Source organism: Peromyscus maniculatus, chromosome 21 (genome assembly GCF_049852395.1).
Source record: "Peromyscus maniculatus bairdii isolate BWxNUB_F1_BW_parent chromosome 21, HU_Pman_BW_mat_3.1, whole genome shotgun sequence".
Taxonomy (NCBI): domain Eukaryota; kingdom Metazoa; phylum Chordata; class Mammalia; order Rodentia; family Cricetidae; genus Peromyscus; species Peromyscus maniculatus.
Window position 1 is genome coordinate 27,183,016 of NC_134872.1, and position 25,599 is coordinate 27,208,614.

The 25,599-nt window shown below is 52.6% G+C and overlaps 1 protein-coding gene across 2 annotated transcripts in view; it reads left to right on the forward strand.

The window, feature by feature from the left end:
* Positions 1–336: 336 nt before the first annotated feature.
* Adamts14 (ADAM metallopeptidase with thrombospondin type 1 motif 14) overlaps positions 337–25,599 on the forward strand; it is a 75,863-nt gene continuing 50,600 nt past the window's right edge. Inside the window, exons 1-3 of one of the 2 annotated variants that reach the window (XM_076557184.1) lie at positions 337–666; positions 2,288–2,688; positions 24,378–24,534. In XM_076557184.1, coding sequence (XP_076413299.1) covers positions 585–666; positions 2,288–2,688; positions 24,378–24,534 — 640 coding nt within the window. In that variant the 5' untranslated portion in view covers positions 337–584. The remainder of the gene's footprint in view (positions 667–2,287; positions 2,689–24,377; positions 24,535–25,599) is intronic. The other variant, XM_006972702.4, reaches the window with a different exon arrangement.

The window sequence follows — 25,599 nt, forward strand, 5'->3', positions numbered from 1 at the left end:
TGGCGCTGTCATCTGCAGAGTGGGAAGATGTGAGGGGTCAGGAGCTAGCAGGGCATCCTGGGATGGGGGCTCTTCATCCTCACCCTCAAAGTGCGGTGCCCCCCCCCCCCCCCGCCAAGAGCGATGGCTCTGGAGCAGTCACGGAGCCCGCAAAGGGGGGCGGAGCGGCTATGGGAAGCTGTGCAGGCCGTCGCTCCGGAAAGCTCTGGCGTCTGAAGGGACGATCGCTCCGTGCGCCAGGAGCCCCCGCGCGGGCTCCGCGTGGCACTTCCGATCCGGGCCGCACGCCGTGGCTCGCCAGGCCCGCCCCCGCCCCCAGCGCCCGCGCCCCCCGCCCGAGCCTCGCGGCCCGCCCTGCCCGTGTACCCGCCCCGCGCGCCCCTAGCCGGTCTCGCCGAGTCCGGGCGGGCGGCTCGGGACAGCGCGGGCGGCCAGAGCGGCTGCAGCTGGAGCCAGCAGTGCGGGCGCCGTGCCGTGGGGTAGCCGGGATCGGGCCGGCAGGAGGCGGAGGCTGCCGGCTTGTCTGCGATCCGGCAGTCCGGGGACTCGGGTGTCTGCCCGTCCCCGTCCCCCCGCGCGGCCACATGGCTCGGCTCTGCGCGCTGCTGCCCTGCCTGCTGCCCTGGTACTGCACGCTCTGCGCCGCCGCGGGCAGTCAGACCCCAGGTGCGTGCGGGCCGGTCGCGCGGGGACGTGGGGTCTCTGGGGGTGCGAACAGCCAGAGTGGCCCCAGGTTGCAGGAGCCAGCCTGGCAGGGTTCGGAGAGGGGTGGAAGGCGGCGTGCCTGGTGCAGGCTTGAGTTGCTTGGCTTTGGCTGCTTTTAGTGATTTCTGTCCCTTTCTGTCACTGGCGGGGATTGGGAACACGAGTCTCTTCCGGTGAGAAAGAGTCACAGTGAGCCCACCTTCCCCCCTTCTCTCCCTCCACTTCTCTTGATCTTTTAATGCCTTGTCTCCAACTTGGGTGGCACTTGTGGAATTGTGTGCATGTGCGTGTCTGAATGTGCATGTCTGGTTGTCCCACACGGAATCCGGCTAGCAGGTGACTGCTTCCCATAGCAGAAAACTGTGGGCACTGTTGCTTCTGACCAAAAAAAGAGGTTCTTCCCCTATTTCCCTCCAAGCCCCCCACAAAGCATCCCCAGACACTGCAGATTGTCTCCCCGGCACAGACCAGAGACACACCACATACATCTTACAATATGGGTACCCTTCCGGTGCTTTGGGGCATACAGAAGAGGTTGTCATTTCCAGGCAGGGTTCATGTGCCCAAGGGGGGGCCCCTTTTGCACATTCTTGGGTTCCTTGGCTATCACAGCTAAAAGATAAAAGGGGCACAATGCCCACATGCAATTGCCTGGGGGATTTGAAAGGCGCATCCGTCTGTCTCCTGGGTGTGTTTGATCAGTGCTGTGAGCTGGGGAGGCGAGGGATAGGATTATGGAGAAGTGGACATTCCTTCCAACTTGTATCCATGAATCACCGGCCCGGGAGCCAGTGAGCTGTCATTCCTGCCTGGCTGTGCACAGGGATAGAGCTGTGTGAGGATGGGGCCCACTGACTGGCAAGTGGCCTGCAGCATGAGGCCATGACCTCACACTTCAGTCAGCCCAAGTGGGCAGGTCACCCCCTGTGTCTCTTTTTATTTTGGAAGCTCTATATTTATCCTGCTTGGGGCTGGGCAGTGGAGAAGTCTCGCAGCCACTCTGCTGCTTTAAAAAGTTTCCTCTCTAACCTCGGAAAAATATATAACGGTGCATTCCCTCGCTCCCTTCCCCAGCCCCTCCTTTCTCTGTGTCAAGGGCCAGGATCCCCTCCCCACCCCCCGGGGGTTCCTAGGTGTGTTTGTTTTGGCAGCTGCCTTCTTGGGAGCTTGGCAAGGCCCCTGCCCCAGGCTGGTGACTTCAGTACAGTGGGGGAGTTGAGGCAGATCTGGAATTTCAGCCCTTTCTAAGCCGTGCTCAAGGTTGGAAGGCTTGTTGCTATGGTGACGGGACTCTGTTTGACATCATTTGTTTACGTCTGCTAAATATAAAAAAGACCGGACAGCGACGGAGAGAATGGACGTTCACAAATTTATGTCTACCTGGATGCCATTGGACTGAGCACAGGGTGACTGTGCAGGCTTAGGAAGCAATGGGGAGATAATGAATGAACTTGGGCTAAGGGATCTGTGATAAGTGATGCTCTGCGCTGCCTGTCCATCTCCCCCAGCTCCCCGACAGGGGATGCCCAGATTCCTCTTACCTTAGTACAGTGAAGTGACTCTGTGTGTTTACCTCCAACAGACCTGCACCTCTCTGGGAAACTCCGTGACTATGTCGTGACTGTGCCCTGCAGCACGGATTTTCGGGGACGCTTCTTGTCCCATGTGGTTTCTGCCCCCACGGCACCCTCTTCGCATAGCCACCTCCGGGTGGTTCGCAGCCCCCCGAGACTGGAAAGAGAGACTCTGCGGCCTGGTGGCCCAAGGCACCCCTTCCTCTATTTCAATGTGACCGTCTTTGGGAAGCTGCTTCACCTGAGCCTTCAGCCCAACCGGAGGTTGGTGGCCCCAGGGGCCCCCGTGGAATGGCAGGAGGACTTTCGGGAACTCTTCCGACAACCCTTGCAGCGGGAGTGTGTGTACACCGGACGTGTCACCGGAATGCCTGGGGCAGCTGTTGCCATCAGCAACTGTGATGGATTGGTAAGGGACAAGGTCTTCCCTCCTGTCCGGCATCCAGTCCCTTTCACAGCCCCCAGTCCCCGCCCCACCCCCGTAGGTTTGGGGTTTCTGAGGACATGGTACACAATGTCAGTGGCCTGACTGTCTTCCAGACGGGCATTGTCATTCTCTTACTGGCTGCCAGACTCTGCCAAGTGTGAGGTGGCCATAGTGGGACCTTTCTAATGCTTTCATTCACCAGGAAACTACCCATAAGCTACCTGCTGGGATCTCTGGACCCAGACTAAAACAGGGCTAGGAAGGTATGGTCTAGGGCAGCGGTTCTCAACCTGTGGATGGTGACCTCTTTGGGGGTCGAATGACCCTTTCACAGGGGTCACCTAAGACTATCTGCATGTCAGATATTTAAATTATGGTTGATAACAGCAGAAAAATTACACTTATGAAGTAATGAAATGAAAATAATTTTATGGTTGGGGGGGCGTCACCACAACATGAGGAACTGTATTAAGGGTCACAGCTTAGGAAGGTTGAGGACCACTTGTGGAGTATGCCAGTGGCTGCACTGGAAAGCTGTGCAGATTTGGATGAGCTAATCTGTCTTCTTTCCTCATGCTTAAAATGGAGACCCACTTATTTATTTACTTATTGAGACAAGGTCTTGCCATGTAGCCCTCCAACTTGAGGACCCCCTCCCCGCCTCTGCCGCTTGGCACTGAGATTATAGACTGGAGCCCCTACACCCTAGCGGGCTTTGTTTACCTAGTCTGCACATAGTTCCTATTCTAGATGCTGGGGCTGCAACCTGGTCCCTGCCCCTTACTAAACTGATGTGATACTAGTACTGTGTGACCTCGCTTCCCAGCCAGGATCAGACAGCAGGAGTCACCCTGTGCCTGTGTCACGTGGCACATCTTTCTTTTCTTCCCCATGTCTCCTCTCTAAGCTCCCTGCTTTTCATGGACTCTTCCGCATGGTCCCTCATCCCCCAGATGGTGGGGATATTCTATACTTTACTGTTCATCTCTCTCTCTCTCTCTCTCTCTCTCTCTCTCTCTCTCTCTCTCTCCCCACAATCACACCCCCCCCACATACATGTAGTGTATATGGTCACCGGCTGCCTGACCAGTGAAGCCCTGGGATTCAGGGTACCACCACGCCTGACTTTCACATAGGTACCGGGGGTCAGAACTTCAACCCTCCTGCTTACATAGTAAACACTTTCTCACTGAGCCATCCTCCTAACCTCTGGGCTTTGACTACTTTTGCCCCCCTTTCTCCAAACAATTTTCATGCTACCATAGGCAATAGGGTCACCAATAAGATGGGGAGTTGAATGCCCTGTCTTCAGAGATACAGTGTCTCCCTCTCCAGGGTGGGACCCAGGATCTGTATTGTCGACCAGACTCTCCAAGTGATCTGGGGCGAGGTTATCCATAGGTTGATTTTGAGAAACTTGGGTTGTAGGGGTCAGTGGGAGAGACGTAGGAGCTTGCCCAGATAACGGTGGGTACTGAGTCTGTGTGTCTGCCCACCTGGACTGAGGCATGGGGAGATGCTCCATCTGTGCATTTTGGGCCTCAGCTAAGGTATGAAGGGGGTGAGTAGCACCATTCAGACCTCCTCAGAAACTGTTCTTGTCACTGAACCAGTTCATCGGTCTGCTGACAAGTGGTTATCTGCCAGATCTGCAGGGGCCAGGGCCACATGGCCCTGACATAGGACTTAGTGGGGTGTGCCTTACATGGCCACACGGTGCAGTGTGCTTAATGACATGTGTGCCTGGTGGCTGGGGCTGGTGGATGGTAGGGTTGATGGGTGGGCCCGGAGCTGAACATGCCTGGCATGGTGTTGCTCATTGCTGTGGCTTCTGTGTAAATAGTCTCCTTAGCCATGTTACCTTGGAGAAGTTGTTTTCTGTGTCTAAGATTTACACTTAATTTTTTAAAATTACCTTTATTTATTTGCTGTGTCCATCCCCAACGACATGCATGATATATTGTATCCCAGGTGCCCACTGGGCCGGATGGTAGAGTGGGTGATGAGGGTCACTGCCTCTGGTGTAGGTCACGGGTCAAATGAGGATGGAGCCCCTGCTTAGACGGTCTTTTCACAACAGCAATGAAGTTGGCTGTGGGTCTGTCCACAGAGAGGGTTTTTCCTACAACAAAAGGAGCGTTAGATCCGGAGGGTCAAACTCAGGATGGGTCTTGCTGTCCTCTGAATCTTCAGTCTAGCCCAGGCCTTGCACAGTTCTGGTCTTGTGCTCCAGTTAAGGGTGGGGAGGAATCCGCTATGGGTTTCTAGAGTCTGGCTTTGAACACTCCAGCCAGGCCTGCCCTGCCTGGGTCATAAAATACTAAGGCTGAGCTGAACAGGGCTTAGGAGAGGAGGCACCATTGCCTCAGAGCTGTCCAAACATCACCAACAGGAGTGCATGTGCTGGGCTCTTGATGGCAGAGTGAAGGACTGACTCGGGAAGGGATGTAGAAGGCTCAGCCTGCCTCCTGGGGAGTGCTTCCTCGGAAGCCGGCAGCCTGGGACACTTTCAAGCCCAAGGGTCAAGATTGGGAATGATTCCAGGTGACTGCAAGTGACCCAGTATGTTGCTTATCATGACTACCGATGCTCTGTATCTGGAGGAACATGGGATTGGGTAGAGGCCAATTCTCTGTGGGTGCTGGAGGGGCTGTGGGATTCAGAATGGGGGTGTGTGTGTCTCTGCTTCTTGGTCAGGGCTGTGTCCTCACTGGATCTACTCAGAACCCAGACTATCAGCTGAGTCCTGGGCCTCAAGGCCATGTGCCGGGCTGGTGAGGGAACTGACTTACACAGTGCCCCCCTCTGCCTTCCGTGCCTCTGTGAGCCAAGGTCTGTGCGGAAGTGGCCACACGTGTAAGATTTGTCACATCTGGTTCTGTTTTCCCGCTCTGCAACCGCTGCATTTTTAGGGGCACAGGGTGGGGTTGGGGGGCCCCCCTGAAGGCGGCAGGATCCAACCCTCCTTGTTCTCCGACCCTTAGGTCCCAGCAACCTCTGAACTAGAGTCCTTTCGCCTTTAAATCGGGGCTGCAGTGGGCGGGGAGATGGCTTAGTCTCTGGTTAGGGGCTTGCTGGGCAAACATCTGGACCTGAGTTTGGATTCTTAGTGTCTCCCTAAAAAGCTGGGTGTCATAGTGCACACCTGTGACCCTAGTGCCGGGGAGGTCAAGACAGGAGATGCCTGACTGAGGAGCAGGCTTAGTGAGACGCTGTCTTGAGAGAGTGATGAACAATTAAAAAAGACGCCAGCCTGCACATACATGTATGTATCTGTGATATATACATCACACACACCACACATACCCACACATATACCACACACACACACCACACAGATATACCACACACCCGCACATATACCACACACACACCACACACATATACCACACCCACACATACACCACACACACACACACACCACACATACCTACACCCACACAAACACCACACACACACACACACACACACACACCACACACATATACACACACCACACACCCATACCACACACCACATACACATACATTACACACACACACACACCACACATACCCCCACATACACCACAATACACACATATACCACATACACACATACACCACACACACACCACACACATATACCACACACCACACATAACACACCACACACACACACCACACACATATACCACACACCACACATAACACACCACACACACACTACACACACCACACACACACATATACACACACCACACACACATACACACACACCACACACCCATACCACACACCACATACACACACACACACACACACACACCACACACACACACACACACACACACACACACACACACACACACACACGCGCGCGCACACACACTGCCACAGTGGCATGCACTCTGGGGAGAAGAAAGGGCTGAGACGTGAATGCTGCTGCTGTGGGCACATAACTATGCCTATCTGGAGAAGCAGGACGTCACGAAAGCTGTACCTTTCACAATGCACTTACACATGTGTGGACTGTATTTAATCACATAATTATGGAAAGTACCTGGCCTACAGAAAGGCCTGGAAAGGTCTTGCTGGCAGCCATCGTGAGATGGGAAGTGTAGTCTTTTCAACTCTGGTGCCGATGGGCTGTGTGACTTGGACCTTTAGTAAGTTTCTAATGGTCCCTGGATTTAGGGTCCTCATCATGTGAGTTTATGGTGGGTCTTGAAGGTGGGGCTCAGTCCAGTGGTTTATTTTCGTGGCCACCTAGACCACCTGGCTCCTCAGGCTAGCTGGGCCCTCCACCCACCCACACCGTGGTAGCTTTGTGGGGTTGGGGGTGGTATGAGCGATGCTTGCCCAGCTCGAGGGAGCACGATTATGACACCACTCAGACACTTTCCCAGGCAAGGGAGCATTCCAAGGTGCGGCACTGTTAACAGTCCGGGGGGCCTTGCACAGAGCCAGGCTCCGGCCAGGTTCTGGGGTTTCAGAGTTGATGCTTGACGTTCTAGTACACCGTTTAAAACAAACTGCGCTCAGCCCCAGGGACTGCACTGGGAAGGAGGGGTGCAGAGGTACAGGGGCTCGGGGGATTGGAACACGTTTCAAAGGGTGAATGGCAGGCATCGCGCAAGGGAAACAGAGACAGGAAGGAAGGAGGGCCAACAAGGGCCAGGGAGTTGCTACCAGCCCTTTTATAAGGTGGCTAATCTAAAAGTCCCCTTTCTGAGGACTCCATCCTCACGACTTCATCACATACTAAAGGCCCCACCTTTTAGACAGTCACATTTATGACTAGATTTCAACACTCAGGTACTGAAGGATCTTCAGCCCGCACTAGTAGGCTGCGCAGTGTGTATTTGGAATGAGGAACTGGTCTACTTGGGGTGAACTTCCAGCTCTGCCCTGTGCATGCGCTGCGACCCTGGCCAACTCCCTAACCTATCTCTTCCCCAGTCTTCTTATCTCGAAAGCAGAGGTCATCATAGCTTCCATTACTTCCTAGACTTGTCAGTGTGCAAAGGGCCCCTCACAGACCTGTCAGCAATGACCGTCTGCTGGTGTATCCTCGTCATCTGCGTTTCCTAGTCTGAGTTGGTGGCAGGCAGGATGATGAAGTCAAGGGCATCTTATTTGTCTGAAGGCCACCCAGGGGTCTGCGGGCTTCATCTGGTAGTCAGAGCCCACACTGATCTAACCTCACCCAGGCCCTCTCCTGGTGGTCCTTATTCTGACTGTCTCCTGGGCCTTCTCTTGAGGCTGCCGGGTGGGCTGGCTGGAAGGTCCCCTCTGGCCTCTTCCTCATACCAGCGTGGTGCTGGCTATAAGTTACATGGCCTGAGTTCTCCTCCCTCTGTGGCCTCTCTTCCTCCAGCAGACAGCCTGGCTCTTTCCCCACAGTCTCCAGGCAGCGTTCCAAGATGGGGAAGGCAGAAGCCATAGGGCCTCTTAAGGTCCAGCCTTGGAAGCTTTGTGATGTTCTTTGTATTGGCCAAGCCACACTATAAAGCTAGGGGAGATTTTCCCAGGCAAGGACATGGACTCTGTCTCTCAAAGGGATGAGTGGCAATGTTTCCCTGCAAAGAATGTACACACAGGGACAGGATTGAGGACATTGTCATCTTTGCAAATTCTCCTCCACACAGAGGGACTTGACCTCTCTAAGCCCATTTCTGCACCTATAAAGTGATGTCCTTACCTTCTTTGTTTTTGAGATAAAGTCTTATATAATCCAAGCTAGCCTCAAACTTGCTATGTAGCTGAAGATGAACTTGTGGTTCTTCTGCCTCCATCTCCTGAGAGCTGGGATTCAGGCGTGTACCCCCGTGCCCTGTATGTGGTGCTAGGGAAGGAACCCAGGGCGCCACACTTGCTAGGTAAGCATTCTACCGACTGAGTTACATACACCCCCAACTACGTTGTAGTTTTGTTGATTGGAAATGATGCACTTGGCACTGAAAAGCTCTTGTTGCTCCTCCAAGACCTAAGTTGGATTCCCAGCACCCACACTGGGTGGCTCTCAACAGCCTGTGACTCCAGTCCCAGGGAGTTTGGCGCCCTCTTCTGGCCTCCTAGGGCACCTGCACACATGTGTCACACACACACACACACACACACACACACACACACACACACACACACACACACACCCAGGCACACACGATCTTTTTAAAATGCTGCAGTTAAGTTGTTGCTCAAAGTTGGGGACAGTGAATGGGAACTTGAATGAGCAAGGACAGAGTGGTGAGGTGTGCAGCAGGTTCCCTTATAGACTCCAGGATGTCCTGTCTGCTCCAAGTCTGACCTCCTGCTCCTGGGAGGGCTCTTTCCTGTTGCTTCTGTTTTGGACTACTTGGTCTGTGTGAGTGGAGCAGCCCGGCTTCTGGGACTTTCCAGCCCTTGAGGAAAAGTCAATATCACAGTCTTGCTGTCCTGGTCTCCCCACAGCCCTGCCTTGCTGTCAGTCCTGGGTTAATAACCTATTTATGATATGGAATAAAAGCTAGACATCACCTCACTGCTGTTGCTCACTCTCCTCCCAGCGAGGCTTGGTTTGATTTTCCTTCCTCAGCTGTGTCTCCAGGCTGGCTAGAGGGAGGGGTGGCTGGGGCTGGTGGAAGGCTGGACTTGCCTGCCTATCTGCCTCCTGGTCTCCATGGGAGAGACCCGGGTGGGCTCCCAGTGAGTGCCTGCAGGAGCTCCTCCAGCTCGGCAGTGGAAAGTTCTTAAGTTCCTGCCAGCTCCCTGGCATGGGGTTAGCAGCACGTGGGCCTTGCCCTGCCTTCAAAGCCCTAAAACTGCCACCGATGTCCACATGACGTCTCAGCCCTGGCAGGTCAGGAGTGGCTGTGACAACTACTCCTGTGTCTGAAGATGGCCCTGTCACAACCATTCCTGTAGTAGGTCTCAGCTCAGAACAGTCCCTGTCCTTGGAGAAAGTATGTCTGGAAGAGGCTCTGGAGCCTCAGTGCCCCTCTATTTCCTAGCTAAGAAGGCCAAGGCCCAGGGATGGGAGGAGACTCAGGGTACATATGGAAGTGACTGTCCCCTCAGGGAGATGCCAAGGCACCTCCCACAATCCCTCAGCCCCTCCTGACTCAATGGAAAAGGATAAAGTTCACATGAGTGGTGACTCAAGGCCAGAGATGGCCAGTGAGATGGTAGCCATGGTAACAGCTTCAGGATGCGGGATACTGAAAGCCACAGGGCTGTCCTCGGGACTCCTGGACTTGGCTGGGTCCTAAAGGAGGTTTATTAAAGGCTCCTGATCCAAGGGGTGGACTTGCCCGCTTCTGCATAGCATTGTCTTCCTTAGAACTCGGAGGCCAACAAGGAAAAGTGAGTGGGCTTTCGCTCCAATGAAACTTTCTCGTTTTTCAGCCTCAAATCACCATGGCTGCTCTCCTATCCGTTTTCAGATCTTGGAGTGGGTGGGCTGCTGTGAAATGCTCACTGCATGCCATAGAACACAGCAAGCCTCGTGGTCTGCTTAGCTTCCAGTGACATGGTGCTAGGGAGCTGTAGATAGGCTGGCTTGAGACAGAGGTCTATGGGTGAGAGCATCCATCAGGATACAAGCTGCTTCCAGAGCTACTGGCCTGGAGATGTGGAAGCTACTGGGTCCCCGTAGTTCCCCATGGCCACTGTTGTGAGAAAGCAGATTTGTTGTTATTATTTAAAGTTTAATTTTATGTGTGTGAGTGTTCTGTCTTCACGTATGTCTGTGTACCATATGTGTGCCTGAGGAGGTCAGAAGAGAGTGTCTGATCCCTAGGAACCAGAGTTACAGATGCTTGTGGACCACCATATGGATGCTGGGAACTGAACCTGGGTCCTCTGCAAGAGTTCTCACCCATAGAGTCATCTCTCCAGCCTCAAAACCAGATCTCTTATAAGGGCCACAGTCCAACCTCAGCGGGCTTGGTGGTCCATGCCTGTAATTTCAGCTCCCTGGGAAGCTCAGCCAGGAGGATTGCTTCAAGTTTGATGTCAGTCTGGGTTATCTAGTGAGTGTCAGGCTACCTAAGCTACACCGTGAGACCCTGTCTTATTTAAAAAGAAACAAATAAAAGCCTGTCTGAGTTCAAGGCCAGCCTGGGCTACTTAGTGAGATCCTATCCCAAAATTTAAATAAATCAAAAAAGGGCTAGGGATGTAGCCCAGTGATAGACTTCTTGCCTAGCATCCACAGGGCCCCAGGTCCAATTTCTCAGTGCCACAAATAAAATTTTAATCTCCAATGGCCTTTAGACTTGTTTTATATCATCTACCACTGTCTCCTTTGGAATGCTATAGTTCTACGGATGTGTTTGTTGTCTGTCTCCAGCTCAGTGAAGTGGTAGCTCAGTGTGAAGATGAAGTGCGTGCGTGCGTGTGTGTGTGTGTGTGTGTGTGTGTGTGTGTGTGTGTGTGTGCGCGCGCATGCATTGTATTGGGAGTATTTAGAATGGACCCTCTCTGATGAATGATTAGACAAGTAAATGAATGAATGAATGGATGCGTGGATGAGGGAATGAATGATATTGCAGATGAAGAGGCCTTATGGCTGCGGCACGGAAATGTGTGCCGCTGGTAACTAATAGACACAGTGACAAGGTGTCAGAAGCCTGGCAATATGGAGCATTCCAGTGGTGCAGTCCCCACGGGGGCGGGGGGGGGGGCTTTATTTGTATTTTGTCTGCTCTTGCACCTCTGTAAAGGAAACTGGTATTTCTGAGAGGGTCGGTGTGTTGTTAGGGCCACTGAGCTGGAACCCGTTGACATGGGATTTGGGTGTGTGACGTGCCCCACTTCCTCTTCTCCTGTGCTTCCCTGTCTGGCACAGGAACCTTCTTCTCCTAGGCTGCCACAGAGCTCATCCGTCACTTGCCGCAGACCGACCCTGTATCAGAGTCCGAGATGGACATTTATTTACGCTTGTGACCTAACGCTGGGGAGAGAGGTGGCTTACAGCCGAGGCAGGACCTTCTGGGCTCTCTCTTGGCCGGCTCTCCCAGGCTAAGGGGGCCGTCTATACGCTTTCCCTGGAGCTTCCCCAAGTGCTCTGGTTGGCATCTGAGCCGCAGGGTGCAGACTGCGGGGCCTCCGTGCAAGGAGCTGTTCTCAGTTCAAGGCTTGGCAGGCACTCTGCCTTCTGGCACTCAAGGCCTGCTTCCTGTCTCCTCGTCCTGAAGCCACAGCCGCTGCCAGGACTGGGAGCCAAGCAAGGGGCCAGGCAGAGCTCCCAGCCCGATCATGGTGGGCTGTGGCGATGATGGAGTGGGATAGGGGAGCCTTGGAGCCGTGTGGCTTCTGGGCATAGGAAAATGAAAACATGGGTGGCTTCAGCCCCCCAGGGGGAAGTGCTCGGACTCTGGACGGGTCCCAGGGCATGGTTTGCAGAGGAAGGGGGAGGCTCAGGACACCTTTTGGTGTGAGCCCAGCCCCGCCACCTACATCACGACCCCTCCCTCCGGAGAGGGGATGAGGTGGAAGAAAAACAGCCACCCTTCCTTTAAGTGTGTTTACCAAGCTGTTAATGACATAAACCAACTGTGTTCTGGTTGGCAACAGAGGACAGTTAATTATCACCACCTCTGTCATTGTCCTCCTTATCATCATCACCATCAAACCCACGGAGGGACTTGGACTTACCGGCACTGTGGACGTCCCCACCTTGGGTAACCACTGACATCCCTTACTTGCCATTGGCTACTGCAGATCATAACCCCTTGGCCACTTCCTGGACCTCAAGACCCTCATGGTCTTTGGGGGCAGTTTTGGACAGGGTTTTGTTTTTTTGTTTTTGTTTTTTTTCCCCCAAAAACAGGGTTTCTCTGTGTAGCTTTGCGCCTTTCCTGGATCTTGCTCTGTAGACCAGGCTGGCCTCGAACTCACAGAGGTCCACCTGCTCCTGCCTCCCAAGTGCTAGGATTAAAGGCTTGAGCCACCACCGGCCTGCCTGGCCAGTTATTTTTCACTCGCAGAGGCATTGTCTTTGTGGGGAGGAGGGAGTGAGGTCCTTGTGGGGAGGAGGGAGTGAGGTCCTGAGATGGCTGAGGCACTGATAGAGTGATCTCGAGAATCCTTGGTCACTCCCTACAAGGGTGGGGATGCTCCCAATGCCAGAGGCATGCAGAACCACCCTGGCTTGGCTTAACCCCACTCAGGGCAAGCACAGATGGTCCCCTGGAGTTTCTATTTCCCGTCCGTTTTCTGCATTTATTCTGGCTACCCCCATGCTGACCTGCTCATCTTGTGAAAAAGACCTGGAATGCCTCAGTCATCCCTTTGAGGACCGTCCCATGGACCAGGAACCTTCAGTTTGGGTGTGTAATTCTTGGCCCTGACCATGTGTGTGGGAATCACCTGGGTAGCTTTTAGGGCATATGATGTCCGAGCCCTTCCAACTGAGGTATGATGTCATGGGTCTGGGGTGTGGCCTGGGCGGCAGTAGATCTGCAAATTCCTGGGATGATTGAAATGAGCATCCAGGAGGGAGGACAGTTGTCCTAGCCATGTATTTGACAGAGAAATGAGGGTCAGGTCGTGGAGGATCAGGAAGGCTGGGCCCAGGAAGGAAAGAAAATAAACCCCCACCCTGCTGACGTCAGACCCGGGGAGGTATTCTCCTGTCCCTCCTTCATTTGATCTCCCCAACCCTTTGGCTTCAAATGTGGAAATCGAGGCTTGGAGAGGACCTGTGCCACCTAGCACTGTAGGGTCTCCGATGCGTCACTTCCCCGTGGAGCCTTACCACCACTTGGCAGGAAAGTCCCATGGCAGAGGAGGAGGAGTCCATTGTTATTGGTGCTATGGTCAGAATCTAGAATGTGCCCCTAAACGCTCTGGTGTTAAGGTCTGGTCACCAACTTGTGCTGCTCCTGGGAGGTGGAGGATCCTTTGGGAGGTACAGACTCATGGGAGTTAGGTCATCGAAGGCAAGCCCTTGGAGGGCATATGGAGCCCCCAACTGCTTCCTGGCTACCATGAGATAGAGCGACTTTGCTGTACCATAGGTCCTCTGCCATGCTGCCCTCTGCTGCCACAGACTCAAAAATAGTAGCTCCAAACCACCATGGATTGATACCATGGGCCAGATAGATTTTCCTCCTGCTGAACTTGATTTTCTCAGACATTTTGTCACAGCCACGAAAAGCTGGTGAACACAGTCTCCTTTTTCAAACTGCTTTAGGGGAAGGGAGTTGTAGACATCTGTGTAGAACAGGATTGCCTTTTGAGATAAGGGAACCATAGAAAAGTAGAAAACAGAAACAACAAACAAAAAGAGTATTTTAAAGAGAAAGAAATCACACCTGAGTAAAGTTGCCCTCTGCCAGCCTCCTATTCTTGGCAGGGACTTTTCCTACCCAGTGGGATTTTTTTTTCTCCCTCTTCTTGGGAATGTCTTCCCAATTACAGGCAGAGGATCTGAGCAGGTAAATCCAGTTATGGCAGAGCCAGGAGTCAGAGACAAACCTTTCTGGGGTTCAAGGACGGTGCTCCCATCTCAGCCCACCATCCCCTTTCTGAGCCCCCAGGCTCTAAAACTGGTTCTCAACCTGTGGTTTGTGGTCCTTTGTGGGGGTGTCAATGACCCTTTTGCAGGGATCTCCCAAGGCCATCAGGAAACACAGATATTTATATTGTGGTGCATAATAATAGCAGACTACAGTTATGAAATAGCAACGAACGTAATTTTATGGTTGTGGGTCACTACAAAAAATATGTGGGGCCGGGCGGTGGTGGCGCACGCCTTTAATCCCAGCACTCGGGAGGCAGAGCCAGGTGGATCTCTGTGAGTTCGAGGCCAGCCTGGACTACCAAGTGAATCCCAGGAAAGGCGCAAAGCTACACAGAGAAACCCTGTCTCGAAAAAACAAAAAAAAAACAAAACAAAACAAAAAAAAATATGTGGAACTGTATTAAAGGGTCACAGCATTAGGAGGTTGAGGACCACTGCTCTGAAACATAGTTTTGAGTGGTGTTAATGGCAACAACAGCAACTATAGCTGCCACACATCTGTCACTGGAAGGCAGAAATGATGTCTGGCATATGTATTACCTCTTTACCAGAGAAGTGCACAGAACGTCACCTTAGCCAAGATTACCTGTGAACAGCAAAGCCAAGATTTGAATCGGGGAATCACTGAACTTAGGGTCCCTGCATTTCCCCATATCACCCACAATATTGCTGCAGATAGGCTAGGTTTAGCCCCTCTCAGAGTCTGCAGAGGTCATGACCCTGAACACAGAGACTCAGTGGTCATCCTGTCCCAGGCACTGGCCCCAGCTGACTCCTGATGTTTCTTCCAGCCTGTGTCCGGTCCTGGGAGTCCTCCTGCTGCTGGGTTGGGGTGTAGTAAAGCCCACCCATTGGGGACAAGGCTGGCTTTTTCAGCCCCATCCTGTAAGGGTTCCATGCATCAGCCCCGTCTGAATCAGCCTGCAGACTTTCCTGGGCTCAGGCCGAGGCCTTGGCTGCCCTTGCCTCTAGCAGATCTCCCGGAGTTGGGGCCTCACATCAGGTTTGAGTTTGCAACATCCCTGGGCTTTTCATCTGAGCCGTACTGACTCACACTTCAAGGAAGCAGGCAGCTTGGTGCTGCGCGTGTGTGTCTCGGTCTCCCTGAGCACGCAGCCGCCTTACTGAGATGTGATTCATGCACCATGGAGTTTACCCGTTCAAAGCACACAGTTCAGTGGATTTTATTTTTCTCTTCTCTCTCTCTCTCTCTCTCTCCCCCCCCCCCCTCTCTCTCTCTCTCTCTCTCTCTCTCTCTCTCTCTCTCTCTCTCTCAGTTTGGTTTTTCAAGACAGGGTTTCTCTGTGTAGCTCTAACTGCTATGGAACTTGTTCTATAGACCAGGCTGGCCTCGAACTTAGAGATTTGCTTGCCTCTGTCTCCCAAGTGCTGGGTTTAAGTGTGCCACCACACCGAGCTTTCAGTGGGTTTTCTTTAGACAGGGATGCATAACTGTCTCCATATTCAACACAAAGTTTTCGTCAGCTCGTAGAGAAGTGGATATCCCTTACCTCTCGCCCAGTCAAATCCCTCCTCCCTGCAGCCACTCACGTGCTTTCTCCACACATTTCCCCACTCCCTTTCCTGGAAAGGTGCTCACAGGCCTGTCATCTTTTGTGTCTGGCTTCTTTCACTTGGCACAGTGCTTTTTCAGGCTCATCTGCTCTGTGGCGTGTGTCGGCACTTTATTCATTTTTATGGCCAGGTAATACTCCGTTGTGTGGATATGTCATAGGTCGATGGTCGGCATCTGGGCTACTTGCACTTTTCGATGGCTATGAACAATGCTTCTATAAGCGCTGGGATTCGGTGCGTTTCTGGTTTGCTATGACGAAGCGTCTGACAGGGTTTAAGAAGAGGTACAGTCCTTCATGGCGGGGGAGGCATGGTGGTGGGAGTGTGAGGCGGGCCGCCACTCTGCATCTTTGTTCAGGCAGCAGAGAGAGGTGAGCGCTGCTGCTCGCGTCCCCCGTTTTTCCCTTCTTACTGGGGCCGTGAGGTGATGCTGCCCACATTCAGGATGGGTCTCCCTTCCTCAGTTAGGCCTATCTGGAAATGCCTTCCCAGACACGTTAAGAAGTGTGTCTCCTAGGTGGTTCTCGATCCAACCAAGTTCCCAATGAAGGTTAGCAGTCCACGGACAAGTTTTTTTTTTTTTGTGTGTGTGTGGACGTATTTTTGTTTGTCTTGGGTCTGTACCTAGGAGGGGACTTTCTGGATGCTGTATTAAAGCTGTTTAATCGTGTGAGGAGCTGCCAGACCGCTTTCCAGCGGCTGTACGTTCTACGTTCCCACCAGCAGTGTGCAATGGCTCCAGTTTTCCCTCCTTCTTGCCAACACTTGTTATTATCTTACGTTGATTCTAGCCAACCTAGTGGGTGTGAAGCTGCATTTCATTGTGGTTTGGATTTGAGGTCCCCCGCTGACTAATGACCCTGGGCACCTTCTCATTGGCCATTTAAATATAATCCTTGGAGAAATGGCTACTCAGATCCTTTGCCTATTTTTAAATTGGGTTGTTTGTCTTAATTATCAAGTTGTAAAAGTTATATCATCCAGATATAAGTTCGTTAAGACTAGTAGAGGCTTGTCTCCCCCTACCCTACCCCCTTCACGGCTCCCCATCATGCCTGTGCACAGAGGAGCCCTGACAGGATCTCTGCCCTAAGGTGGTGGATGGCACTTCTCTCATGTCATATCAGAGACAGTAGCCTAGCATGGCTCCTCAGGACCTGGGCCCTAATGGACCCTTGGATGCTGCATGCAGTTGAACTGACTGCAGGGTTAGGGTATCAGAAGTTGCAGGTCTTGAGTCCTGGACTACCTTGATTTCTGCCCCCCGCCCCAGAAATGGGTAAAATAAAGAAGAGAGAGCAGGTCTGGACACAGCCTAGAGTTCTCTGAAGTTTGCCTGCCTGGGGGAAATCTGGGTCTCTATCTATCCAGGGGGTTGTTGGGTAAACATGAAAAGAATACACATATGTATAAGGAAGGAGTTGGGATGGTTGGTATGATCAGGGATTATCTGCCAGCAGGAGGTCTTCTAAGCCAGGATCAGGGATAAGCTTAGAAAGAGAATGTGACCAGAGGAGACCAGGCCAGGGCAAGGAAGGGACAGCCAGCTTTGGCTACAGGGTAGTCACAGGTGAGCACCTTTCAGGAAGTGCTAGCTCCGGAAGCCCATTTGTGTGGGTAGAGGGAGGCAGGGAGATGGTTAGGCCGCTCTTTCCCACAAGGCTGGAGCAATGGCTGGGTAGGGAGGGGAGGTACTTGAAAGGGCTGGAGTGTTGAGGGCAACACTCCTCGAGCCGAGGAGTCTGCTCATGCCAAAGAGACCGCCATGCTTGCAGGAGCCGAGTCTGGCCCTTTTCACCTGAGAACGTATTTCCCAGGCCTTCCTGTGGCCACCCTGGAGGTTTGTCTGCTGTCTCAAGGTCGCCTTACCTCTAGATCTCCATGCACATACATACAAAGGCACACTTATGAACTAATTTCCAAATAATTTTGCTTCTGTTGTCTACTAAGATGTCTGGGACTTTGTCCTGACAGTAGACTGCTACCAGTCATGAACTGAGCTTGCTCACTTAGGTCCATAGCAGGTCACAGGTGATTTCTTTTCCTTCTTTCTTTTCTTTCTTTCTTTTTTATTTTTCCAAAGACATGTTTCTCTGTGTAACAACTGCCTGTCCTGGAACTCACTTTGTAGACCAGGCTGGCCTCGAACTCACAGAGATCTGCCTATCTCTGCCTTCCCCAGTGTGGGTATCAAAGGCGTGCGCCACCACCGCCCGGCTTTACACGAGGTGATTTCTAAGCCTTACTCCCCTCCTCAGTTGTCACGTGACTACTTCTTCAGGTGCTCTGGGATTCACGCTGACATTGAGAGTTCTTCCCCACCTGGGCAACTGGGGCAAACCTCAGCACGGCCTGGAGGCCTCTGGGTAGAGACAGAAAAAGCCGTTGCCTTCGCCACTGAAGGGATGTCACTGGAAAAATCCAAGTAGAACCTCTGCCCCGACTAGCGTACACCTCTCAGGAAGGACACTTGAGAATTAGCCACATTAAAGGGAGTTTGGTGCAAGGCTAGGGTGGCCCGGCCTTCCCTGGAGGGTTTCCATCCTGAGCGGGCGACGGGCTGAGGGCCCACCTGGTATGTGGCTCTGCTAGACGTAACCAAGGATTCATTCTCTGTTTTGTTTTTTGTTGTGTGAGGAACCATTTTTTTTCGTGTACATTTCCTCCTTATGTACTCTTTGTGACAGAATAAGCAATGGGTGGGAATCGATAGGGCCGACGCTGATTTTTCCAGCCTTCCACAAATAATTTTTCCCCCTCTTCTCCTTGATGTTCTATCCAGAAATTTGATTTGATTTTAGTACTTTAAAATTAGCTACCACTTTTCAGAAATATAAACATCTCATAAACTGAGAGACGGGGTGATTTAGTGAGGAGGCAGGGTGCCAGGAAGCTCTGCTTGCCAGGCTGTCTGCCTTGCGTGGTGCCTGGCTTCCTGGCCAGGGCAGTGGTTCCAGGGAACTTGCGCCAAATCTCCCTGTGTGTAAAGGAGGAGAACAGAGCTGGTGGGGAAGGGTCAGCGTTGGTGCTGCCCGGGTGGCTCACACCCTAGAGGTAGGTCTCCATGAAGGTTAGGAATAGCTGGAGCCATTGACAGCCTTGCCTCCTCATCCTCTCTCCAAGAGAAGGGTCTCTGAGGCTCGGGGAGAGCCCACATCTGGCCCAGGCCTAGGCATCATACCCCAAATGGGATAAGAACCATCTTTGGAGAGGCTCTGCTCTTGATCTCTGGGGACCAATGAGACCCATCGTCACAAGGTGTGTGCCCCTCGTTACGGGGTCCAGCTCTTTCGTCCTACTTAGTAAATTGGTTTGGGAGACACTCTTCAGCTCGGCCCTGGGGCAAGGCCTGAGGTCAGGAGCCGGAGCCGGCGGGACTGAGGAGTCGGAGGTGATGGAGAGCTGCGGGTGTGGTAGGAAGGTTAGTGTGGGCTGAGGATCCTTTCTGGTTGAGATGGGAAGTCACCTGGGGAGTGGGAGGGCACTGCTCCCTTTATGAACCTTGAGTCTCCTCTGCTGTCACACTCGTGGTGGGAGGTGTCCATGGCAACAACTGTCCAGAAGTGACATTGAGCAGTCTTGTTCTGAAAGGCCAGATCCCAACAGAAGCCAAGAAAACCCCAGGTGGGACTAGGAAAGGACCCCAAGGGCAGATCCCAGCCCAGACGAGCCAAGGTTATATGGTGTATCAGTTACAGACCACACAGACCTGGGCTCCTGTTCAATACCTCACTGGGTAGCTTGAACATGTTGTTTTACTTTCTGAATGTCTAAAACTTATTTATGAAATGAGTCTAGTATGAGGAGAGTGCCTTCATATAGGGCTGTGAAGGTGAAAAGGCATAAGACAATATAAGGTGTAGGGACTTTTTCCCCCCCATTTTTATGAGATGAATTTTCTCTGTGTAACAGCTCTAGCTGTCCTGGAACTTACTTTGTAGATGAGGCTGGCACCGAACTCATAGAGATCCACCTGCCTCTGCCTCCCGGGTGCTAAGATTAAAGGTGTGTGCCACCAAGCCAGGTTGTCTTAGGGTTTATATTGCTGTGAAGAGACACCATGACCACGGCAACTCTTTTTTGTTTTTGTTTTTTGAGACAGGGTTTCTCTGTGTAGCTTTGGAGCCTTTCCTGGAACTCACTCTGTAGACCAGGCTGGCCTCGAACTCACAGAGATCCGCCAGCCTCTGCCTCCTGAGTGCTGGGATTAAAGGTGTGCGCCACCACTGCCCAGCCCCTGTGGCAACTCTTTTTTTTTTTTTTTTTTTTTTTTTTTTGGTTTTTCGAGACAGGGTTTCTCTGCGTAGCTTTGCGCCTTTCCTGGAGCTCATTTGGTAGCCCAGGCTGGCCTCGAACTCACAGAGATCCGCCTGGCTCTGCCTCCCGAGTGCTGGGATTAAAGGCGTGAGCCACCACCGCCCGGCCCCTGTGGCAACTCTTATAAGGAAAACATTTAACTGGGGTGGTCCACTTACAGTTTCAGAAGTTCAGGCCATTTTCATCATGGAGGGGAGCATGGAGGTATGTAGGCAGAAACATTGCTGCCTACATCTTGGTCAGAAGGCAACAGGAAGTGGACTGAGACACTGGGCGGTATCTTGAGCATAGGAAACCTCAAAGTCCACCCTCACAGTGACACACTTCCTCCAACAAGGCCATACCTAGTCCAACAAAGCCATACCTCCTAAGAGTGACACTCCTTATGAACTTACGGGGGCCAATTACATTCAAACAACCACACTGACTTACTGGTACTACTTTTTAATAATAACAGATAATAAGGCAGTTTATAAAGCATAGAGCATAGGGATGTATTCTAGTTTCCTTTCTGTTGCTGTGATAAAAACACTCTGATCAAAAGCAACTTAGGGGATAAAAGGGTTCATTTGGCTTACAATGTGAGGTCACAGTCTTTCGCTGAGGGGAATCAGGGCCAGATCTTGAAGGTAGAAACTGTGGAAGAATATTGTTTGCTGGCTTGCTCAGGAGTATGCTTAGCTAGCTTTCTTATACAGCCTAGGACCACCAGCCTAGGGGATGCTGCCACCCAGAGGGAGCTGCACCCTCCTCTGACAATTAACAATCAAGGCAATCTCTCACAAGCATGTTTTTAGACCAACCTGATAAAGACAGTCACAGAGCTGAGACACCCTTCTTGGTGACTGTAGGCTGTTGTCAAGTCGATATGTGTGGAGCACCCCTATAGAGACTTTCATGCATCATGAGAGAGGAAGGTTTTTGTCACTGGAGACACCCAAGCATAAGTTAGAGGCCCCCTAGCTGGTTTTGTTATTAAGTTAGGAACTCTCAATCTGGAGCTTAAACATGTGGTCAGTGACTGTGGGCTGAGCAGTCATGATGGCATCCAGATCATTCTAGAACCTGCCTCTCTGCTCTGAGCCACGTGGAACCACGTGGAACCAACCACATGGAACCACGAGGCAGGAGGTGTCAACGTTTGAAAACTTTGCTTTGTGCAATTGGTTAAACAAGTCGCAGAATAGAAGAGAGGATCTGGGCCACAAGGGCCAAGGCATGAGAAAGGTGGGTGGAATCTTCTGCCTACTGGTCTAGGGAATTCTGTTCTGCCAGGCTGCTTTAAGAAGCGTGAGGGCTGAGATGGCACAGACCACCCGCCCTGGGCAAGCCTCGTTGTATGGACCTTGGCCTGCAGGATAGACCGGCGAAGGGATGGTTTCTTTGCTTGCACCAGGAACGGCTCCTCTCTAGTGGATGGGACATAGGAAGGAGTATGGAAAGTGGTGGTGGGCTGGCCTGGTCTTTCTCATTAGTCCTGTCAAGGCTGCCCAGCTGCAATAGCTTTGAGGCATGTCCTTGCTTGAGGCCACCAGCTGTCCCTTCAACCCTGCATCTTTCATGTGCCCTGGGTTTCTGCAGATATACAGTGGTAGAGGCCCTTGAGTTTGGCCATTGTCTTAGAGTTTCTATTGCTGTGAAGAGACACCATGACCACAGAAACTCTTACAGAGGAAAACGTTTAATGGAGTGGCCTACAATCTCAGAGGTTTAGTCCATTATCATCATGGTGGGACATGGAGGCGTGCAGGCAGACATGGTGCTGGGGCTGAGAGTCCTTACATCTTGACTTGCGGGCAACAGGAAGTGGTCTAAGACACTAGGCTGTATCTTAAACATAGGAGACCTCAAAGCCCGCCCCCACAGTGACGCACTTCCTCCAACAAGGCCACACCTCCCAATAGTGCCGCTCCCTTTGGGGGCCATTTTCTTTCAAACCACCGCAGCCATTATTCCTTAGCCTTGCTCAGCCTCTGCCTGCGATCCTCAGTGCCTCTCTGGTCTATGGCACAGTCCATGCCTCCATACACTGCCCAAGGTCCCCATCCACCTGGCATGCCCTATCCATCTTGGGTGGCTTGGGTCTTTGACTACCCTACCACTTTCCTCCTCTCGTACTTTCATCTCCCTCCATCGAGCTGTGGGGTCTAGCCCAGGCAGCCTGTCTCAAGGTGCCTGATTGACAGCTGGGGTCACCATAGCTCTCCTCAGACTGCATACAGGCCTTTGAGGGAGGTCGCATTGTCTAATGGCAGAGTGGAGATGTGCTGCCAACATGGGAGAGAATGGCGCTGGTGCCAGGAAGCCGAGGGCACTTGAGCCCCTTCCTGCTGGTCTCTCTTCTTGCCAGTATTTCCATGGGGCCAACACAGGCCGCTTCGGGCAGCGGTGTCAGGTTGTGTGTTTAGCTCTTGTAACTAGGTGCCTGGTGCACACCTATCCCTCAGGGCCGCACCTGCCCTGGTGCTGGGCAGGGTAGGACATTCCTCATCCTTGGCTCCTTCCCAGAGCCAGAGGCTGAGCCTTATTTACCAGTTTCCCAGAGCGAGTGGTAGGTGCTGAGTCTTTTGAAGGAATGCTAATGCTGGCATTGCGTGCGTGCGTGCGTGCGTGCGTGCGTGCGTGCGTGCGTGCGTGCGTGCGTGTGTGTGTGTGTGTGTGTGTTACAAGCATGTGCAGATGTGCACGAGCCATAGTGTGCATGCAATCAGAGAACAAGCTTGGGTCCAGTCCTCTTCTTCTTCCACCTTGATTTAAACAGGATCTCTTGTTCACGGGGCTTATGTCAGGCTGGCTGAGATTTTCCTGCCTCAGCCTCCAGTCCCCCACCCAGGCGTGCTGAGACGATGGGGGTAGCCTGTGCTACTGGGTCTAGCTTCTATGTGGGTTCTGAGAATCTGAATGCAGGTGGTCGGGCTTGTGTAGCAAGTGTTTTACACTGTGCCTTCCCAGCCGGAGAATTCTGTCCCTGACATTCTAACAAAAGCATCAAGATTTTCTCAGACCATCCCATGGCCTGGTAAAATGGAGCCTTGGGGAGGCCACACACCATCACAGTGCCACCATTTTCCCCTGGAGCATTCCCTCGGCCTCCCGAATGGGTCTGTAACGAGGTGTGAAGGCGACCATCTTGGTCCTGACCGTCTTGGTTTTCTGCTTCACTAACAAATGGGAAGGGCCTGATGCTGCAGGGGCAGGCGCACTGGAGCCTTGGAAGGACTTCCCTGAGACACAGCTCCCCCAGACAGGCCGAGCTGGGGAGGTGGGCAGAATTGAAGGTCGTGCAGTGGCTGCTTTAAGGAGGGGATCTCTGGTTCAAATGGAGAAGTCCCGTCAGCTTATAGAAATGTGCCTTTGAGCACGGCTTTGTGTTCACAGCTGGGCTCCTGGTGTCTGGGATGCTGAAGGCTTTCAGTAGGTATCTGTTAGAACAAGTGAATGAATTCAACAAATACTTATTTATTAAACATTATCTGCTATATTCCGTGTACCGTGGTAGGTGGGTGGGCCTACTTTATAGAGATGACGTGGGTGCGTCTATATACATTTGCAGGCACATGCATATTAACACACGTCTCTTTATATGCTTTATTGGCTTCTTTCATTATGGTCTTGGTTGGTGGCTAATAATACATTTTTCTGGGTTTGGCCAAGGTTAGATTTTTGTGTTTTGATTTCCAAGGCCAGCTCTTGATTTTATTTTATTATTTTATTTTTTTAGGCAATATTTTGATGTGGACAGAATGTGAGATTGAAAGGGGAGCCTGCCCCCTTGGTACACCATCCTGGCTAGGTTCCTGTGGGGCCCCTAGCCTCTATTCCCCCCCCCTCCACCCCTCCCACCCTAACCCCGGCTGTACCATGCATGTATGCTTTAGGTCTGAAACAATAACCTTTTGTCCTGGAGCAGGGTCCACACCTATCCAAGGGCTGATTTCCCTTTGGTTCTGGGGTTTTCCCTCTTGCCTTTAGGGGGAGCAGCATACTGTCAGAATGTTGTGCCTGACTGTGTGCGCCCCACTTACCTTGAAAGGTAAAAATAGAACTCTTAGTTCACAGGAAGCCTCAAATGACCAGCACAAGCAATGCAGGTCCCTCAGTGCTTAAAATGGGGGTCCTCCCCCTCCCATGATCGGCCTCCCTCCCTCCCCTGCGCTTCCCTGTCATAGGACGTCCAGGAGTCCCAGGGCTTCCCAGGCTCTGGAGGAAGAGCCTTCACATGTGCCTGTTTTGTGTCCCACGTTCTCACCTCTTCTGTCTCTCACCTTGCCCCTGCTCTCCCTGGCCCGCAGGCTGGCCTCATCCGCACAGACAGCTCCGACTACTTCATCGAGCCTCTGGAGAGAGGGCAGCAGGCCAAGGAGGCCGGCGGAAGGACACACGTGGTATACCGCCGGGAAGCGGTCCAGCAGCAGTGGGCAGAGCCTCATGGGGACCTTCACAATGAAGGTAGGCTATGGGAGGGGGCCCCAGGAGGCACATTTGTCCCTATCTTTGGGGGTGGGTCACTTCCGGTTTAAGCTCTTAGTACCTGCCCTCAGTCTTCTCGTTTGTGAAATGGGCCTGGGCGATGAGGAGCGGCCAAGCCCTAGTGGGTCGAAGGGGCTGCTAGAACTGGCCAACACCAGGTGCTAGAGAGAGCCACTTGGGTCTAGAGCAGGGGTCCTCAGGATCCCAGCATCTCCGAGGATGCTCCGTGTTGCCGATGAAAGCTGAAGCAGAAGGTTGAATGGCCATTGGTTCTTTCTCCCTTGAAAATCAACCCCACTGTGTGGGAGCCACAAGAAGATCCTTACAGTCCTTGCCGGTCAGTTCCTGGTGTCTGGAGCAGCGGGGATAGCTTTGTGTCCAGTGCGCCTCTTTGAATTCTTGCTCTGTGACCCTAGGCAAGTGCTTTACGGTCTCAGAGCCTCGTTGTCCCAATGAGTGAGGTGAAATCAACCAGTGCCACCTGCGGAGGCTGTTCCGGTGTGTTGCTGAGTGCACACTAAAGTCTGCACAAAGCCGGGCAAACGGCAGGCCCTTGAGAAATGGTGGGGTCTCACCGTAGTCAGTGGAGTGGCCATCGGCAAGCTCGGGTAGGAACCCCTTAAAAAGCAGGCGCCAACTGGCTCCCTGGTGAACAGTACTTGGTCACCGTTGTTGAGAGAAGGATGTAAGGAATGTGACAGGTGCTGTTCTCTTGACAACTTCACAGTGAGGCTTCGGCTTTGTCATGGAGTTCCTTTGGCTGAGGAACAGTGCGGAGGGCTGGATGAATCTGGTCTTGAGTGGCCACACCCTCATGCCAGGGTCCCGTGGGGTGGGGCCTCGTGTGAAGGAATGCCCAGAGACCAGCTGTTCCGTAGGCAGTGGCTTCTCCGAGGTTCCAGCTGTTCTCCAAGCGTTACTTGTAAGAACTGCAGGCCTGCAGGTGGGAACGAGGAGCTGGTGGACGCTCTGACCAGTGTGAGTGAGGCTGGGGTGGGCACAGTACCTCCTCTCTAAAGAGAACATTAAATCATACTTGGGATT